A 13,394-nucleotide genomic window follows, 5' to 3' on the forward strand; every position below is an offset into this window, starting at 1 on the left:
TCCGGGGTGTCCCTGGTGGGTTTGGGGGCGCACAGGTGACCCCGCTGTGTCCCCCCCCAGGTGACCGTGCACAAGAATGAGCCCTGGGCTCTGCTCAGCCACTCGCAGGGGGGACACTGGGGATTGGGGGACACTGGGGATTTGGGGACACTGGGGATTCCGGGGTGTCCCTGGTGGGTTTGGGGGCGCACAGGTGGGTTTGGGGGCGCACAGGTGACCCCGCTGTGTCCCCCCCCCAGGTGACCGTGCACAAGAACGAGCCCTGGACTCTCCTGAGCCACACCCAGCCGCGGCAGTGGCGGGTGCGCAGCGCGGGCGGCGCCGAGGCCTCGCTCCCCTCCGTCTGTTTCCTGCTGCCCCCGCCCAACCCCGAGGCGCTGGAGGCCGTCAAGAGGTGGGGAGCGCCCCGAGCCCCTCGTCTGGGGGTGCCTGTCATCCTGAACCCCTCATCTGGGGGTGCCTGTCACCCTGAACCCCTCATTTGGGGGTCCCAGATGGGGATTGTCACCCTGAATCCCTGTTTTTGGGGGTCCCAGATGGGGATTGTCACCCAAACCCCTCAATTTGGGGGTGCCTGTCACCCCGAACCCCTGATTTGGGGCTCCCAGATGGGGATTGTCACCCCAGAACCCCTGATTTGGGGGTCCCTGTCACCCCGAACCCCTGATTTTGGGGTCCCAGATGGGGATTGTCACCCAAAACCCCTGATTTGGGGGTGCCTGTCACCCTGAACCCCTGATTTGGGGGTCCCAGATGGGGATTGTCACCCAAATCCCTCAATTTGGGGGTCTCCGGTGGGGATGGTCACCCCGATCCCCTCAATTTGGGGGTCCCTGTCATCCTGAACCTCTTCTCTTGGGGGATTATCACCCTTGAACCCCTCATTTTGGGGATTGTCACCCTGCACCCCTCTTTTTGGGGGATTGTCACCTCAAACCCTTCATTTTTGGGTGATTCCCCCCTGAACCCCCATTTTTTCTGGGTGATCCCCCCCTGACCCCCGTGTTTTTGGGTGATTCCCCCCCCCCCGACCCCCCGTGTTTTTGGGTGATTCCCCCCCCCCCGACCCCCCGTTTTTTTTGGTGATTCCCCCCCCCGAACCCCTGTTTTTTTTTGGTGACTCTCCCCCCACGACCCCCCGTTTTTTTTTGGGTGATCCCCCCCTGACCCCCGTGTTTTTGGGTGATTCCCCCCCGACCCCCTATTTTTTCTGGCTGATCCCCCCCCCGAACCCCTATTTTTTTTTGGGTGATTCCCCCCCTGAACCCCCGTTTTTTTCTGGCTGATCCCCCCCTGACCCCCCGGTTTTTCGGGGTGCCCAGGCTGGAGGCCGAGCACCAGCAGCTGCAGGAGCTGTGGGAGGAGCTGCAGCGGGACCTGCGCAGCCTCCACGCCTGGCAGGAGCTGAGCCGGGACATGCAGCGGCTGCAGGGCTGGACCCCGGCCACGGTCAGTGCGGGGGGGGCACCCAAGGGGGCTGGGGGGGTCCCCAATGGGGCTGGGGGGGTCACCAAGGGGGCTGGGGGGTCCCCAATGGGGCTGGGGGGGGACACAGTGGGGCTGGGGGGGGACACAGCGGGGCTGGGGGTGTCCCAGTGGGGCTTGAGGGGTCTGTGGTGGGGCTTAGGGGGTCCCAGCCTGGCTTGGGTTGATCCCAGGGTGGCTTTAGGGGTGGTCCCAACCTGTCTCATGGTGGTCCCAGGGGTCCCCAGTTTGGCTTCGGGGGATCCCCAGTGTCACTCAGGGTGGTCCCAGGGGTGCCAGTGTGATTCGGGGGTCCCCAGTTTGTCTCAGAGGAGGGTCCCCACTCGGTCTGGGGATGGTTTTGGGGGTCCCAGTGTGACTCAGGGTGGTCCCAGTGTGGCTCAGGGGGTCCCAGTGTGATTCGGGGGTCCCCAGTTTGTCTCGGGATGTTTTGGGGGGGTCCCAGTGTGATTTGGGGGGGTCCCCAGCATTACTCGGGGTGGTCCCAGGGCTCCCCAGTTTGTCTCGGGGGGTGTCCCCACCCTGCCTGGGGGTGGTCCCAGCGTGGTCCCAGGGTGATCCCAGCGTGGTCCCAGGGGTCCCAGTGTGGCTCAGGGTGGTCCCAGGGGTCCCAGTTTGTCCCGGGGTGTCCCCGCCCTGGCTGGGGGTGGTCCCAGGGTGGTCCCAGGGGTCCCCAGTTTGTCCCGGGGGGTCCCCGCCCTGGCTGGGGGTGGTCCCAGGGGTCCCAGTTAGTCCCGGGGGGTCCCCGCCCTGGCTGGGTGCCCCCGCGCTGAGCCGTGTCCCCAGGTGGGCGCGCTGCCCCCCGAGGAGGCGCGGCAGGCGCTGGCGGGGCTGGAGCGGCGCTGGCAGCGGTTCCTGCGGGACAGCGAGGGCGCGGCGCGCTTCCCGCCCGAGGAGCGGCTGCGGCTGCAGCGCGAGCACGGCGCGTGTGTGGAGCGCTGCCAGCGGCTGCTGCGCGGCCTGGAGAAAGGTGAGGGTCCCCAAGGGTCACCAAGTGTCACCAGAGTGTCCCAAAGTGTCACCAGGGTGTGCCCAGCGCTGCCAGCGGCTGCTGCGCGGCCTGGAGAAAGGTGAGGGTCCCCAAGGGTCACCAAAGTGTCACCAGAGTGTCCCCAGGGTGTCCCAAAGTGTCACCAGGGTGTGCCCAGCGCTGCCAGCGGCTGCTGCGCGGCCTGGAGAAAGGTGAGGGTCCCCAAGGGTCACCAAAGTGTCACCAGAGTGTCCCCAGGGTGTCCCAAAGTGTCACCAGGGTGTGCCCAGCGCTGCCAGCGGCTGCTGCGCGGCCTGGAGAAAGGTGAGGGTCTGAAAGTGTCCCCAAAGTGTCACGAGGGTGTCCCAAAGTGTCCCCAGGGTGTGCTCAGGGTGTGCCCAGCGCTGCCAGTGGCTGCTGCACAGCCTGGAGAAAGGTGAGGGTCCCCAGGTGTCACCAAGTGTCACCAGAGTGTCCCCAAAGTGTCCCCAGGGTGTGCCCAGCGCTGCCAGCGGCTGCTGCGCGGCCTGGAGAAAGGTGAGGGTCTGAAAGGGTCCCCAAAGTGTCACCAGAGTGTCACCAGGGGGTCCCAAAGTGCCCCAAAGTGTCACCAGAGTGTCCCCAAAGCATGCCCAGGGTGTCCCCAGGGTGTCCCCATGACACTGACCCATCACCCTGTGTCCCCATGATATCCCCTTGATGTCCCTATGCCACTGACCCATCCCCATGATGTCCCCGCGGTGTCCCCGCGATGTCCCCATGATGTCCCCGCGGTGTCCCTGTGGTGTCCCCATGATGTCCCTGTGGTGTCTCTGTGGTGTCCCTATGATGTCCCCACGGTGTCCCTGTGGTGTCCCCATGATGTCCCTATGATGTCCCCGCGGTGTCCCCACCCTGTCCCCACCCTGTCCCCGCGGTGTCCCCATGATGTCCCTGTGGTGTCTCTGTGGTGTCCCTATGATGTCCCCGCGGTTTCCCTGCGGTGTCCCTGTGGTGTCCCCATGGTGTCCCCGCGGTGTCCCCATGGTGTCCCCATGGTGTCCCTGTGGTGTCCCTGTGGTGTCCCACGGTGTCCCCGCGGTGTCCCTATGATGTCCCCGCGGTGTCCCTGTGGTGTCCCCATGATGTCCCTGTGGTGTCCCTGTGGTGTCCCACGGTGTCCCCGCGGTGTCCCTATGATGTCCCCGCGGTGTCCCTGTGGTGTCCCCATGATGTCCCTGTGGTGTCCCTGTGGTGTCCCACGGTGTCCCCGCGGTGTCCCTATGATGTCCCCGCGGTGTCCCTGTGGTGTCCCCATGATGTCCCTATGATGTCCCCGCGGTTTCCCTGCGGTGTCCCCATGGTGTCCCCGCGGTGTCCCTATGATGTCCCCGCGGTTTCCCCGCGGTGTCCCCGCGGTGTCCCCATGGTGTCCCCATGATGTCCCCGCGGTGTCCCCGCGGTGTCCCCATGACGGCCCCGCCCGCAGGCGAGCAGGACGAGTGCGCGTGCCGCAGTTTCATCTCTGAGCTGAAGGAGCTGCGGCTGCGGCTGGAGAGCTGCGAGCGCCGCACGGTGCAGGGGCTGCGGCGGCCGCTGGAGGGCGACGCGCTGCAACAGTGCGCCCGGCGCCAGGCCGAGCAGCAGGTGGGACACGGGACACGGGACACGGGACACGGGGCGGGTGGGGACGTGTGGGACGCGTGTGTGACACATGTGTGACACGCCGGGGACACGGGGCAGGTGGGGGACGCGTGGGACGTGTCTGAGACGTGTGTGTGACACATGTGTGACACGCCGGGGACACGGGGCGGGTGGGGACGCGTGGGACGTGTGTGTGATGTCTGTGGGACGTGTGAGATGTGTGTGACACGTGTGACATGTGGGGGACACGTGGGATGTGTGTGTGACGTGTGTGACGTGTCTGAGAGGTGTGTGACGCGTGTGACATGTGGGGGACGCGTGGGACGTGTCTGAGACGTGTGTGGGACATATGTGACATCTGTGACGCTTGTGACATGTGGGGGATGCGTGGGACGTGTCTGAGACGTGTCTGAGACGTGTGTGACGTGTGGGACGTGTCTGTGATGCGTGTGACATGTGGGGGACGCGTGTGACGTGTGTGTGACGTGTGTGGGACACATGTGTGACACGCCGGGGACACCTGGGCGTCGGGGGACACGTGGGACGTGTCTGTGACACGTGTGACATGTGGGGGACGCGTGGGACGTGTCTGAGACGCGTGTGAGACGTGTGACACGTGTGGGACATGTGTGTGACACATATATGTGTGTGACACGTGTGACACGCCAGGGACACCTGGGCATGTGGGGGACACGTGGGACGTGTGTGTGACGCGTGGGACGTGTCTGAGACGTCTGTGGGACGCATGTGACATGTCTGTGATGCGTGTGACCTGTGTGTGATGCGTGGGATGTATGTGTGATGTGTCTGAGATGTGTGTGACGCGTGTGAGACGTGTGACACGTCTGTGACATGTGTTACACATGTGAGATGTGTGTGTGACACATGTGATACGTGTGGGACATGTGTGTGATGTGTGACGTGTGTGTGACATGCGTGATGTGTGTTACGCGTGTGGGACATGTGTGTGCCACATATGATATGTGTGGGACACATGTGACATGTCTGTGACGCGTGTGACATGTGTGAGACGTCTGTGATATGTGTGGGACACATGTGACATGTCTGTGACGCGTGTGAGAGGTGTGTGACACGTGTGACGTGTGTTACACATGTGAGATGTGTGTGTGACACACATGATACTTGTGGGACACGTGTGTGGTGTGTGACATGTTTGTAACGTGTGGGACACGTGACATGTCTGTGACGTGTGTGAGACGTGTGTGACACGTGTGACGTGTGTGTGACACATATGACGTGTGGGACACGTGTGAGAGGTGTGACACATCTGTGACATGTGTGATGTGTGTTACACGTGTGGGACGTGTTTGACATGTGTGGGATGTGTGTAACATGTATGTGACATGCCTGTGACATATGTGTGATGTGTGATGTGTGGGACACGTGTGGGACATGTGACACATATGTGACACACCTGTGACGTGTGTGACGTGTGTGTGATGTGTGACACGTCTGTGACGTGTGTTACACGTGGGACATGTGTGTGACACATATGATACGTGTGGGACATGCGTGTGGTGTGTGACGTGTGTGACATGTGGGACACGTGACATGTGTGTGACACGTCTGTGACATGCGATGTGTGTTACATGTGTGGGACGTGTGTGTGACACATATGATATGTGTGGGACACACGTGTGACGTGTGTGAAGTGTGACATGTCTGTGACATGTGTGTTACACATGTGGGACGTGTGTGTGAGACACATATATGTGTGTGTGGTGTGTGACATGTCTGTGACACATGTGTGACATGTGTGTGAAATATTTGACATGTGTGTGACACGTGCGAGACGTGTTTGACGTGTGAGATGTGTGACATGTCTGTAACATGTGTGTGACACACCTGTGACACACGTGACACTTGTGACGCGTGTGTGCCAGGTGAGTGACACATGTGTGACATGTGTGTGTGTGAGATGTGTGTGAGACGCCTAAGGCATGCGTGTGACATGTGTGACGCATGCGTGATATATGTGACGTGTGTCATGCATGTGTGACGTGCCTGTGACACGTGTTACATGAGTGACACGTGTGACGTGTGTGACATGCCTGTTACATGTGTGTAACATGTTGGACCTGTGTGGGATGCATGTGTGACATGTGTGACATGCCTGTGACACATGTGACACGTGTGTGACGTGTTTTACATGCCTGTGACATGGAGGGGTGTGACGTGTGTGACAGGTGTGTGACACATTTGTGGCATGTGTGTGACACGCCTGTGACACGTGAGTGACATGTGAGACTTGTGTGACACGTGTGTGACAGGCGTGTGACACGCCTGTGACAGATGGGGACCTCAGTGCCAGGACGGGGCTGGGAATGGGGAACAGTTTGGGTTGGAAAATCCCCCAGAGCCCCTTGGGTCCATCGGGTCACCTGGCACTGCCAAGGCCACCCCTGCCCGTGTCCCCTGGTGCCACCTCCCCATTTCTGTACCCCCCGAGGGTGGCACTGCACCCCTGCCCGTGTCCCCAGGTGCCACCCGTGTCCCCAGGTGCCACCTCCCGTTTCTGTAACCCCCGAGGGTGGCACTGCCCCCTGCCCGTGTCCCCAGGTGCCACCCGTGTCCCCAGGTGCCACCTCCCGTTTCTGTACCCCCCGAGGGCGGCCTCCCCCCTGCCCGTGTCCCCAGGTGCCAACTCCCGTTTCTGTACCCCCCGAGGGCGGCCTCCCCCCTGCCCCGGGGCTGGCACAGCCACTCCCAGGAGGAATTTTCCCGCAATCCCTCCTGCCCCCCTGCCCCGCCCCGGGACTGAGGCGCTCCTCTCCTCCCCGCAGCAAACGCACCTGGAGCTGGAGGGCATCCAGCAGGACCTGAGCAAGGTCAGCCACAGGTCGGAGCAGGTGCTGGCGCAGCCGGAGCCCGCGGGCTCGGCGCCCGTGCTGCGCTCCGAGCTGGAGGTGACGCTGCGCAAGATGGAGCAGGTGTACAGCCTGTCCAGCATCTACCTGGAGAAGTGAGTGCCCCTGCCCTGGCAGCGGGGCTGGCAGCGGGGGGAGCCTGGCAGAGCCGGCTCGCCTTTCCCTTCCTTCCCTTTCCTCTCCTCTGCATCCTTTTGTTCCCTTTTCCCTTTATTCCTTTTCCCTTTTCACTTCTCTGCTGGGTCTGGGGTGCTGCTCTTGCTGAGCTGTCCCAGTCCCACCCTGATCCCGTCCCAATGGCGTCCCCGCCCCATCCCATCCCATCCCATCCCATCCCATCCCATCCCATCCCATCCCATCCCATCCCATCCCATCCCATCCCATCCCATCCCATCCCATCCCATCCCATCCCATTCCTGCTCCTGGATAATCCGTTCTGCTCCCATCTCACTCCTGCTCCCATCCCACTCAAGTCCTACTCCTGGTCCCACTCACACCCTTTTCCTGGCTAATCCATCCTGCTCCCGTCCCACTCCCATCCCGCTCCCACCCCACTCCTGCTCCCATCCCACGCCTGATCCTGGCTAATCCATCCCGCCACCATCCCACTCTCACCTTGCTCCCATTCCCATCCCACTCCCACTCCTGCTCCCATCCTGATCCCACTCCCACTCCCATCCCACTCCCAGTCTCTCTCCCATCCCACTCCTGTCACACTCCCACTCCCATCCCAACCCAACTCCCATCCCACTCCTGTCCTCTCCTGGCTAATCCATCCCGTTCCCATCCTGCTCCCACCCCACTCCCACTCCCACCCCACTCCCTCTCCCATCCCACTCCTGATCCTAGTTAATCCATCCTGCTCCCACTCCTGGTCCCATCCCAATCCCACTCCCACCCCACCCCACTCCCACCCCGCTCCCACCCCACTCCCAGCCCACTCCCGCTCCCACTCCCACCCCTCTCCAATCCCAACCCCTCTCCCATCCCAACCCCGCTCCAACCCCGCTCCCATCCCAATCCCATCCCTCTCCCATCCCAACCCCACTCCCATCCCACTCCCATCCTGCTCCCATCCCACTCCCACCCCATCCCACTCCCATCCCAACCCCACTCCCATGTCACTCCTGTCCCACTCCCATCCCATCCCATCCCATCCCATCCCATCCCATCCCATCCCATCCCATCCCATCCCATCCCACTCCTGCTCCCATCCCGCTCCCACCCCACTCCCATCCCAATCCGATCCCACTCCCAATCCCATCCCATCCCACTCCCACTCCCACCCCACCCCTCTCCCACCCCACCCCACCCCGCCCCACCCGCCCGCTCCCCGCGCTGACGCGCCGTGCCGTGCCGCGCCGCAGGCTGAAGACCATCGAGCTGGTGATCCGCAGCACGCAGGGCGCCGAGGAGCTGCTGCGCAAGTACGAGGAGCAGCTCAAGGACGTGCAGGCGGTGCCGGCCCAGCTGGACGAGCTGGAGGCCAGCAAGGCTGAGCTGAAGGTACCGGGGCTCTGGGGGTGCCGAGGGCACAGGGGGTGGCAGGGGGACACCGAGACCAGCCCTGGCCAGTGCCCAGTGTCACCAACCGCTCAACCCCAGCGGAGTCGTGGAGGTTCATTCAACCCCAGGGTGAGAAAGGCAAAAGCACAGACTCAGGCTAGTTTAGCAGAAAGCAGAAATGCAGGTTATTGCGTGTAACAATTCAGTTTTGTGATAGAGAGAGAGAGAGAGAGAGGTAAAAGAAATGAAGTAAAAGGGGAGAGAGAGGGAAAGGATGGGATGTAGCCACCAAGAGATGGGACATCCTCGTGGTCGAGTCTTCGATCCGTTGGGGAGAAAGAGATCTCAGAGTCTCTTTAGGAAAGTCACTTTTTATGGACCTTTTCCAAAGTGAGAGGCCTGTGGCCTAAAGGTGGGAGATTTATGGACTATTGTATGTGGAGATCATTGCTCCAAGAAACAAGAGATGGAACAGGGAGAGCAGCGTGCCATGGCAGCACCAGCACAGGCACAGACAGTCCATGGCAGCACCAGCACAGCACAGACAGTGCTGGGCAGCACCAGCACAGGCACAGACAGTGCTGGGCAGCACCAGGCACAGGCACAGACAGTGCTGGGCAGCACCAGGCACAGCACAGACAGTGCTGGGCAGCACCAGCACAGGCACAGACAGTGCTGGGCAGCACCAGCACAGGCACAGACAGTGCTGGGCAGCACCAGGCACAGGCACAGACAGTGCTGGGCAGCACCGGCACAGGCACAGACAGTGCTGGGCAGCACCAGCACAGCACAGACAGTGCTGGGCAGCACCAGCACAGGCACAGACAGTGCTGGGCAGCACCAGGAACAGCTACAGACAGTGCTGGGCAGCACCAGCACAGCCACAGACAGTCCATGGCAGCACCAGCACAGCACAGACAGTGCTGGGCAGCACCAGCACAGGTACAGACAGTGCTGGGCAGCACCAGCACAGCCACAGACAGTCCATGGCAGCACCAGCACAGGCACAGACAGTGCTGGGCAGTACCAGCACAGGCACAGACAGTGCTGGGCAGCACCAGCACAGCCACAGACAGTCCATGGCAGCACCAGCACAGGCACAGACAGTCCATGGCAGCACCAGGCACAGGCACAGACAGTGCTGGGCAGCACCAGCACAGGCACAGACAGTGCTGGGCAGCACCAGCACAGCACAGACAGTGCTGGGCAGCACCAGGAACAGCACAGACAGTGCTGGGCAGCACCAGGAACAGCACAGACAGTGCTGGGCAGCACCAGGAACAGCACAGACAGTGCTGGGCAGCACCAGGAACAGCACAGACAGTGCTGAGCAGCACCAACACAGGCACAGACAGTCCATGGCAGCACCAGCACAGGGACAGACAGTCCATGGCAGCACCAGCACAGCCACAGACAGTGCTGGGCAGCACCAGGCACAGGCACAGACAGTGCTGGGCAGCACAGGCACAGGCACAGACATTCCATGGCAGCACCAGCACAGCCACAGACAGTCCATGGCAGCACCAGCACAGCACAGACCGTCCTTTGCCACCCTCCCCCTGTGCCAGGGCAGAGCTCAGCTCCAGGGCAGTGGTCAGTGCAGGGTCTCAGTCTCTGGTGGTTCAGTGAGGCAGACCAGGATAATTTCAGCCTGACCCTTTCCCCCCGTGCCGCAGCGGCTGCGGGCCGAGGCCGAGGGCCACCAGCCCTTCTTCAGCGCGCTGGAGACCGACCTGGGCAAGGCCAGGGACGTGAACGAGCGCATGGTGCGCGGGCACAGCGAGCGCGACGTGGACCTGGAGCGGTACCGGGAGCGCGTGCAGGCGCTGCTGGAGCGCTGGCAGGCCGTGCTGGGCCAGGCCGACCTGCGGCTGCGCGAGCTGGACCAGCTGGGCCGCCAGCTGGGCTACTACCGGCAGAGCTGCGACGCGCTGCGGCGCTGGATCCGCGACGCGCGGCAGCGCCAGGAGGGCATCCAGGCCGTGCCCATCACCGACAGCCAGGCCGTGCGCCAGCAGCTGCTGCAGGAGAAGGTGCGGCTGGGTGGGGCACGGGGGGTCCTGGGGAGCCTGGTGGGCAAGGGGGGTCATGGGCATCTCCAGTGGGTAAGGGGGTTCGTGGGTGTCCCCAGTGGACAAGGGGGTCCTGGATACCCTCAGTGGGCAAGGGGGGTCCTGGGGGAGCCCAGTGGGCAAGGGGGGCTCATGAGGAGCCCAGTGGGCACGGGGGGTCCTGGGTATTCACCAGTGGGCAAGGGGGGATCGTGGGTGTCCCCAGTGGGCACGGGGGGTCCTGGGTATTGGGTACAGGGGGTTCCTGGGTATCCCCAGTGAGTGAGGAGGCCTCCTGGGTATTCACCAGTGGAAAAGGGGGGCTCCTGTACACCCCCAGTGGGCACGGGGGCTGCTGGGGAGCCCAGTGGGCACAGGGGGGCTCCTGGGTATTGTGCACAGGGAGCTCCTGGGTGTCCCCAGTGGGCAAGGGGGGCTCCTGGATATTTCCAGTGGGCATGGGGGGCTCCTGGGTGTCCCCAGTGGGCAAGAGGGGCTCCTAAGCATCCCCAGGGGGTGAGGGGGGCTCATGGGCGTGCCCAGTGAGCAAGGGGGGGCTCCTGGGTATTGGGCACAGGGGGCTCCTGGGTATTCACCATTGGGGCAAGGGGGGCTCCTGAGTATTCACCAGTGGAACAGGGGGGCTCCTGTACACACCCAATAGGCAAGGGGGTCTCCTGGGTATTCCCCAGTATGGTGAGGGATGTGCCTGGCTATTCACCAGTAGGGTGAGGGGAGTGCCTGGCCATCCCCAGTGGGCAAGGGGGGGCGTCCTGGGCATCCCCAGTGGGGTAAGTGAGGCTCCTGGGCATTCACCAGGAGAATGAGGAGTGAGCCTTGGCATCCACAATGAGCAAGGCGTGCCCCCAGTCATCCCCAGTGGGCAGGGGATGCTCCTGGGCATTCCCAGGAGGGTGAGGGGTGCCCCTTGGCATTCCCCAGTGGGGCAAGGGTTGCTCCTGGGCATCCCATCAAGGGGTGAGATGCACTCCTGTGTGGCCATGGGGTGCCTGGGCTCACCCCCACGTGTGTCCCCAGAAACTGCTGGAGGAGTGTGAGCAGCACAAGGAGCAGGTGGAGGAGTGCCAGCGCTACGCCAAGCAGTACATCGACGCCATCAAGGTGCGCCACAGCCCGGGGCTGGGGGAGGCAGGGGGTGGTGGCCAGGGGGCTCGTGGCTCACAGCAGAGCTTGGCTGACTCTCTCCTGGCCAGGACTACGAGCTGCAGCTGGTGAGCTTCAAGGCACAGGTGGAGCCGGTGGCGTCGCCGGCCAAGAAGCCCAAGGTGCAGTCGGCGTCAGACAGCATCATCCAGGAGGTGAGGGGGGTCTGTCTGGCCCTGGGGTGGGGGTCTCCCTACCCTGGGGGGGTGTCTGGCGGCCCCAGGTGGATCTGGCTACCCCAGTGGGGGGTCTGGCTACCACAGAGGGGGGTCTCCCTGCCCTGGGGGGTCTCCCTGCCCCTGGGGGGGGGGTCTGGCTGCCCCTGGCCCGGGATGCCCTGCAGCTCCTGGGGTGTGGCTGCTCGCTGAAGGGATGGATTGGGGGTGCAGCCCCATCCCTGCTGGGGAGATGGCGAGCTGTGGGCGAGCCCCCAGTCCCCTGCTGACCCCCTGTCCCCACAGTACGTGGACCTGCGGACACAGTTCAGCGAGCTGACCACGCTCACCACCCAGTACATCAAGTTCATCACCGAGACGCTGCGGCGGCTGGAGGACGAGGAGGTAGGGAGGGAGCAGGGCGGCACGGGGGGCACTGTGACCGAGAGGGAGCGCGGCTCACGGGGTCTGAACGGGCCCCAGGACTAACACTGGCCATGGCTGTGGCTCCAGCCCCATCACTGACACTGGCCATGGCTGTGACTGCAGCCCCATCACTGACACTGGCCCATGGATGTGGCTCCAGCCCCATCACTGACACTGGCCATGGCTGTGACTGCAGCCCCATCACTGACACTGGCCCATGGCTGTGGCTCCAGCCCCATCACTGACACTGGCCCACCTGTGGCTCCAGCCCCATCACTGACACTGGCCATGGCTGTGGCTCCAGCCCCATCACTGACACTGGCCCACCTGTGGCTCCAGCCCCATCACTGACACTGGCCCATGGCTGTGGCTCCAGCCCCAGCACTGTCACTGGCCATGGCTGTGGCTCCAGCCCCATCACTGACACTGGCCCATCTGTGGCTCCAGCCCCATCACTGACACTGGCCATGGCTGTGACTGCAGCCCCATCACTGACACTGGCCCATGGCTGTGGCTCCAGCCCCATCACTGACACTGGCCCACCTGTGGCTCCAGCCCCATCACTGACACTGGCCCACCTGTGGCTCCAGCCCCATCACTAACACTGACCCATCTGTGGCTCCAGCCCCATCACTGACACTGGCCCATGGCTGTGGCTCCAGCCCCATCACTGACACTGGCCCATCTGTGGCTGCAGCCCCATCACTGACACTGACCCATCTGTGGCTGCAGCCCCATCACTGACACTGGCCCACCTGTGGCTCCAGCCCCATCACTGTCACTGGCCATGGCTGTGGCTCCAGCCCCATCACTGACACTGGCCATGGCTGTGACTGCAGCCCCATCACTGACACTGGCCCATGGCTGTGGCTCCAGCCCCATCACTGACACTGGCCCACCTGTGGCTCCAGCCCCATCACTGACACTGGCCCACCTGTGGCTCCAGCCCCATCACTAACACTGGCCCATGGCTGTGGCTCCAGCCCCATCACTGACACTGGCCCACCTGTGGCTGCAGCCCCATCACTGACACTGGCCCAGTATCTCCTGCTCCCTGCTGGGCTCCTGGCAGCAAGGCTGCTGGCTCTGAGCTCAGCGGGTCTCTGAGCCCGGCTGGCTCTGGTCC

General features: G+C 63.3%; 1 protein-coding gene across 18 annotated transcripts in view; it reads left to right on the top strand.

Moving 5' to 3' along the window:
• Positions 1-13,394, top strand: part of PLEC (plectin) — a 79,771-nt gene that overhangs the window by 55,060 nt on the left and 11,317 nt on the right. For all 18 annotated transcript variants that reach the window (XM_056485785.1, XM_056485786.1, XM_056485801.1 and 15 more), the window contains 10 exons: positions 240-394; positions 1,323-1,449; positions 2,272-2,455; positions 3,924-4,081; positions 6,883-7,061; positions 8,334-8,472; positions 10,149-10,505; positions 11,562-11,645; positions 11,738-11,842; positions 12,149-12,247. In XM_056485785.1, coding sequence (XP_056341760.1) covers positions 240-394; positions 1,323-1,449; positions 2,272-2,455; positions 3,924-4,081; positions 6,883-7,061; positions 8,334-8,472; positions 10,149-10,505; positions 11,562-11,645; positions 11,738-11,842; positions 12,149-12,247 — 1,587 coding nt within the window. The remainder of the gene's footprint in view (positions 1-239; positions 395-1,322; positions 1,450-2,271; positions 2,456-3,923; positions 4,082-6,882; positions 7,062-8,333; positions 8,473-10,148; positions 10,506-11,561; positions 11,646-11,737; positions 11,843-12,148; positions 12,248-13,394) is intronic.

This window comes from Oenanthe melanoleuca, chromosome 2, assembly GCF_029582105.1.
Source record: "Oenanthe melanoleuca isolate GR-GAL-2019-014 chromosome 2, OMel1.0, whole genome shotgun sequence".
Lineage (NCBI taxonomy): Eukaryota > Metazoa > Chordata > Aves > Passeriformes > Muscicapidae > Oenanthe > Oenanthe melanoleuca.